The sequence below is a fragment of the Pediculus humanus genome, genomic scaffold (genome assembly GCF_000006295.1).
Source record: "Pediculus humanus corporis 1103172107592 genomic scaffold, whole genome shotgun sequence".
Taxonomy (NCBI): Eukaryota; Metazoa; Arthropoda; class Insecta; order Psocodea; family Pediculidae; genus Pediculus; species Pediculus humanus.
The window spans coordinates 181,655-188,750 of NW_002987206.1; the positions used below are offsets into that span (position 1 = coordinate 181,655).

The 7,096-nt window shown below is 24.0% G+C and overlaps 1 protein-coding gene across 1 annotated transcript; it reads right to left on the bottom strand.

The window, feature by feature from the left end:
- Nucleotides 1–1,842: 1,842 nt before the first annotated feature.
- On the bottom strand, nucleotides 1,843–3,862 carry Phum_PHUM230600 (uncharacterized protein; the record flags this gene model as incomplete). The annotated part of the gene is made up of 4 exons (XM_002425947.1): nucleotides 1,843–1,874; nucleotides 2,182–2,298; nucleotides 3,346–3,484; nucleotides 3,854–3,862. 4 exons carry the CDS (start codon nucleotides 3,860–3,862, stop codon nucleotides 1,843–1,845), a joined length of 297 nt encoding a protein of 98 aa, XP_002425992.1.
- Nucleotides 3,863–7,096: the final 3,234 nt, after the last annotated feature.

The window sequence follows — 7,096 nt, forward strand, 5'->3', positions numbered from 1 at the left end:
AAAATAGAAAAAAACGAATAGAAATTATCGTCATGTAAAAATTTAATCATTTTTTTTTTTTTCCTTTGGTCCCCCTTCCGTTCCCCTCCCTCCTCCTCCTCTTTCCTCTTTCTCCTCCCTTTGGGAAAGTACGTATGCGTTTTAATAAAAAAAATTTTTTTTTTGAAATTTGTTTTTTTTTTCTCTTCTTCTACATATCATTCGCTCCAACGAATACTAAATTATAATATATATATTATATATATATTTTATAAAAAAAACTTTATATGAGAAAATTTTTCGAAAAAAAAAAAAAAATTCAAACATTATTGAAATTTCAAGGTCAGTAGAGGTGAGAGTTGTTTTAGAAGTATAATTCGATACGTAAAATAAAAAAATAATTTAAAAAAAAATAAATACCTCCTCGGAATTTTTCCTTTTTTTTTTTTAAAAAAAAAAAAAAAAAACTATTATTATTATTATTCTTTTTGATTTATAAAAAAAAAAAAAAAAACGTTTATATGCTCCAAGTTTTATCCAAAAGTTTTGTATCCATGATGGCTTGTAAAAATCCACACCGTGTGACACATAAACTTTAAACACTTTTCATATAAATCACTACTTGAAACATTAAACACTACCACCACCACCACCACTTATTTTATCTTTAAAAGGTTTTTTTTTTTAAGAGCCGAAGGCTTTTTGTAAATTCAAATCGCTGAAAAAGGCAACAGGTGGTGTTCATTCCGGCATTTTTTTTCTTTTTTTTTTTTTATTTAAAAAAACTGACCGAATTTGCGACAGGTGACCATTTCGACGCGCCACATAGAGCCAAACTAACTCGTAACTCTCTCTCTCTCTCTCTTTCTTTTTTTTTTCTCTCTCTCTCTCTCCCTTCCTTACTCTCCTCGTCGTCTTTCTCTTTCGCTGCGCTGTGAAGTTAATCGAAAAGCCAGGCATTCGAACAAAAAAAAAAAAAAAAAAAAACTCAGGTACGGTTCCGTTGAGATATTCAGTTAAACTAGTCGCAGGGTCATGAACTCGATTCGAGTTTTTTTTTTTTTTTATGAGTTTTAAAAACACATTGTCGAACCGTACGTAATATAATAAAATAAACGTTTCGAAAAAATTAAAAAAATATGAGTTTTGGGGGGAGGTGGGAAGACGACGATTGGAGATTTTCCACTTTGTAAAATTACATTAAAAAAATTAATTTTTGTTTCGATTAAATTAATTTCAATGAACGCAATGCCACGAAACATGTTTAATTTTTATAAAAATAAAATTTCCACTTTCACATAATTTTTTTAAAAACAATAAAAAATTAAATTTAAAATTTAAATTTAAATTAAAAAAAAAAAAAAAATTTTCGACCTGATTTTCTCTTGTGTGTGTGTGTGTTCGTTAAACTGAACTCCTTATTTAAACCGATGTTGAAAAATAAAAATGAAGGTTGTTAAAGTAGGTCCTTTCATACCTGGTTGATTGCACCTAGTCTACCTGAATCCTCGCCTAAATATGTTTTAGCGAATGAAGTATATGATTCAGTATCTTCTCTAAATGGAAGTGACGTCAGTCACTCGTCGTGGCATTTTTCTCGTTCGTTCGAATATTTGCCAATTTATTATCATCATCATCATCATCATCATCATCATCATCATCCGTTTTATTATTATTATTATCATTTTAAAAATTCAACGTGCGTTTTTAAATAGAGTAAATAAATATTTTTTATAAAATTTTTAATTAATTTAATAAAAAAAAACATTTAATGCACTCATTAATAATTACTCACTTGTCGGTTAATTTTTATTCTTTTCCCTCCCCCCCTCCCCCCTCCATCCCTTCCCCCACTCTTTTTTTTTACTTCGCGTTAATCAAAATTTCACTTTTCACTTTTATTAATATTAATTATTATTTTTTATTTTAAAATATAAATAAATAAATAAATAAATTTTAATTTTATTAATGAAAACGTGTCGAACTGTTAACGCCTTCAATTTAACAATTAGGCAACAAGCCACGCATTTCATTTTCAAATTAGGAAAAAAATATTTTTTTTTTTTTTTTTTGTCTTAAATGACTTAAAATTAGCTTCTCTCTCTCTCTCTCTCTTTCTCTTTCTCTCTACGTCTCTACCTCTACCTCTACCTCTACCTCTCTCTCTTGTAAAATCGTTAAAATTTTTGAAAAAAAACTTACCCAAATTATCAGGTTTTGATAAAACGGTGTACCTTAATACAAATTTAACTTCATCTTGTTGCGGTCCCCACTCTTGTAGAATTTCCAAAGGTTTGTCCTCACTTCGAAGAATCCTTTCTGGAAACAAAAAGAAAAAGAAAAATGAATAACAATTTACGAAATATTCACAATTAAATAAATCCATACTTACGATAAGATTTAATCGATTCCATTGTGGTTTTTTCTGACGTAACGACCATCATCCTAAAATCATTTTTAATAAATTTTCTTTTCCGCCATTTTAATTCCTTATTTTTAATTTTTTAGAGTGTGTTTATATATTTATATAAATGAAATGTTATTTTTAACCTTTTAGACACGTAGACACGTTTTATTATTATTTTTTATGTATTATAATTAATAATCCGATTTGCATATGAAATAAAATAATAATAATAATAATAATAATTTTAAATATGTGTGTGTAAAATTCGAAACGAAATAAATAAATTAAAATTTTTTAATTATTAAAAATTCACGAGCAAATATTTATTTTTCCTCCCAACCCCTCCCCGTTTATTAACAAATGACGTTTCACTAAAAAAAATTCACATTTAATTAATAATAATAATAATAATAAGTAATTAAATTATCACTAACGAAAAAAAAATTTTTTTTTTTTTTTTAAAAGCCACCATTAAAAAAGAAATTTAAAGATTTTTTTTTAAAAATTTTTATTTTATTTATACGAAACAGTTTTAAAAACCACAAAACCTTTAAAAAAAAAAAAAAAAACATTTTACTTTTTATTATTATTATTATTATTATTTAAACAAACCTTTTGTGAAGAAAAATAAAAATAAAAAGTGAAAAATTTAGAATTTATTCGAGTTTTGTTTTGTTTTTTTTTTTCCTTTCTGTTCGTTCATAGCAACCGTCACGAAATTTCTCTCCCCTCCTCCTCCTCTCCTTCTTCCTCCTACTCCCGTTTTTACCCCGTTTTGTTATTTATTCCCTTTTCTGTTACACTCAATTAAAGTTCACAAAAAAAAAAAAAACGATTTTTTTTTTTTTTATGAATATTTTGTGGAAGGAATGATGGTCAAAATTATCATTCGAGTATTAAAAAAAAAAAAGATGTAAATGAGTGAAAATAATAATAATAATAATTATAAATTTACTGACCATAATTTCTCCAAATTTGAACCAAATTGCATAGGTCATCTCCAGGATCTCTACAACATTCGACAACGTCATAACAGGTAGTTTCAGGTGTTATTGGAACATCTGTTATTACATCCTCACAAATTACGCGAACAATTATCTGAAAAATACAAATTTATTATTTTAAACCTGTACAATGTCAACGTTTGAATGAATTTTTCCTCTTTTTTTTATTTTTAATAACAATTTCAATAATAATAATAATAATAACGTTTTTTCACTCATAAATTTATTTAATTATTAATTTAGAAATCGGCCAAAAAAAAAAAAAAAAAAATCTATCGAGTTAAAAAAAAAAAAATAACAATTATAATATAGAGAGTGAAAAATTTTAAAATTGAATGAATCAGGTACGAATCTAGGTCGACGTATGTATTAAAAAAAAAAAAAACGTTTGCCAAGTTAAACGTTCGATTGATGTTAAAAAAAAAAAAATTTTAATTTAAATTTATTTTTAGCGAGTACTTACCGGAACCATTAGACGTATCAAAAAATATATTTTTTATTCTTATCAATGAATTTTTCATTTTTTGCCAATATTACTGAACCTGTAACAAAGAAAAAAATTAAATTAAATTTAAATTTAAATTTAAAAAACAAAGGTACCATCAAATACAATCTTCGATACATCCTAAATTTTTGTGACCTTGGTATATGCCCTTGTGAACAATAAAAATGGTTTCTTTTTTTTTTTGCAAAATCATTTAATAATACGAATTCGTTTAAAATTTTCAGGTACAAAAAAAATTTACGGAAATGAAAAATATAAAAGTTCAAAGTTCAATTCACCTTCTTTAAAATCTTTCCCAAACGTGTTAAGAACATCTCATTAAAAAAAATTCATTAGGTCACGGACGGACGTATGGATGGACAATGGATGATGAGTTGAGATTGATCAGAATTATAATTTTTTTTCAACAAACAAAGGTACCAAAAAAAACAAACAACCTGAAAAGGTTTTATAACAATCACAAGGACAACCACATTTGAAAAAAAAAAAAATTTTTTTGGACGGTAATTACACGACTTAATGAGAATTTATATTGTGTTCGAGTTCAGGGTCGAAAATTTAAATTAATGAACGCGACGTTACGAATAATTTTTTTTTTTTTTTTTGGGGGGGGAGTGGGAGAGGGATGGGAGGGAGATGGGTGGGAGGGAAGGGAGGAGTAATAAGAGTATCCATTACTTTATATGTATAAAAAATTTTCCAATTAATTAAATAACAATAATAATAAATTTAAATTAAAAAAAAAAAACATGGAGTCTGTGAAAAATTTGTTTTTTGTGTCGAAATTTTAAATTCGAATAATTTAGTTTTTTAAATCAATGTGTCAATGGAAACAGAAAATTTTTCTTTTTTATTTGGGGGGGGTTTTTATTACCACATAATTTAGTTAAATTGACACTTTCTTTAAAAATGATTCATTCATTTGTTTTTTTTTGGTTGGTCGTGAAGGCGCCCTTAAATGCCCAACCCATATTTTTAGACGGTGATAAATTATTATGTTCTTTTACGGTTTTAATAATAATAACCTAAATTTTCAAATTTTTCAAATTAAAAAACTTTATAACTTTGTTTTGTTAAACAAAAAACTGAAACGATTGCAAAAAAAAATTATTATTTTACAATTTAAATTATGTAACTTCTTTCATTATTAAACGTTATTATATAAAAAAAAAATTTTTTATATGATTAAAACCGTTGTGACAAAGAAAGCCGACGCATAAAACTAACCTTATTATTATTATTATTACGGGGCGAATATTGTAAAAAAATTATGCCTACTCATAGAAAAAAAATAAATTTTTTTAAAAAGTGACAACTATAAGTATTCATTGTCTCACGTTTCATTCAAAAAAAAAAAAAAAAAAAAAAAAAAAAAAAAAAAAACGTTTTAAACAAAATTTTTGTATTTTTTTTTTCTTTTTGAAATATGATATTGTTGGTCTTAAATGAAATTATTTCATAAAATATCTTTTTTTTTTTTTTTTTTCTTTTTTTTTTCCCCATTAATATTTTTGTTAATGACTATCTTAACAAATAGACAATGAATATTTATACTTTATATATATATGTATGTATGTGTGTCTACATAGAAATTTAGATAATGATTTTAATGGTTCTTGGTTCACTGTACTAAAGGAAGGTCATTTATTATTTTTTTTTAAAAAAACTCCTCATTTTTTGTTTTTTTTTTTTAAAAAGTCTGATAGATAATTTAAATACGAAAAATTTCAAGCATTAAAGGTATAACTCAAGGTCATTTGTCGTCGTCGTCGTTGTCTTTGCTATTGTTAAATTTTGCTTAAAATCAAAATCACGTGATTAACGACACAAAATTTTTTTTTTTCGGTTTCATTCTTGATTCGAATTGATTATTTATTAATTAAATTAAAGTAAAAACTAATAATGTATGTTAATATCAGTCCCACTTATATCGATAAGAAAAAAAGAAAAATTGTCCCCACTTTAAAAATATGCTAATTTATTAAATGATAAATTTTATTTATTTATTTATTTATTACATCAATTATTATTCTATGACCTTCGATATGTTTCGACCCACACACACACACACACACATATTATGTACCTTTTTTTTGCTTCCGATACTATAAACTATAATAATAAATTAGTAAAAAAAACAACACAAAATAATAATGTAATAAACCAATAAAATAAAAAGATAATAATAATATTTATTATTTACAAATGATTATTAATTATTAATTAATTAATTAATTTTTTGATACATACGTGAGGGATGAAATAAAATTCGTTATTAGCAACAGACGAAAAAAAAAAAGAATTGAAATAACAGCGTTGTTGCCAAATTTATTTATTTCATCCTTTTTTTTTTTTTTTTTTAAATAACGAATTAAATTTGAAGTTTTTTTTTTTTGTTAAATTTAATTTTAAAAGAAAATAATTTTATTTAATAAGTTTGTAATTTAAATTCAAATAAATAAATAAATAAAGAAACAAATTAAATTAAATTAAAAAAGTTTTTAATTTAACATACCTCCTAACTTTACTGCCATTATTTAATTGTTAATTATAGTTTTCTTTTCTTTTTCTATCACAAAACAGAATTAATAAATTTAAATAACGATGATGATGATAATAATTATATTTAAATAAAATACTTTTTTTTTATTTTATTTTGCGTTCGGAGATAACATTATAAATCAAAAAAATATTAAATAAAAAAAAAAAAAAAAAAAAAACATAATCTGCACTTTCACTTTTTTTTTTTTTTTTTTTTACTTTCACAACCCACTTGTTTCGATCACCGAGTTTTTTTTTTTTCACTTTATTACATTTTATTTTTCACAATAAAATAAATGTTAAAATAAAACAAAAATATATATATATTTAATTATTGTAATTAAATCCGTTATAACCGAAAAAATTTTTATTTTATTTTACACCCCAGTTAACGGCTGCCGTTGGCGCGAATTAATTCTCAACTGAAATAGGTTATGTTTTTTAGTTAACTAAAACGCCGATAGTGGCAGCACTGGTCGTCCATTTTTTTTTTTTTTTTTAAATGTGGCAAATTTAAAATGTGAATAATTTCAACAACAACAAAAATGAAAATTTTTTTTTCTTATAAAATTATATTTAATTTAAAATATAATTATTTTAATTAATCATGTAATATATAATAATTAATTAAAAAAAAAAAAAACGATCCAAGTTAAATTA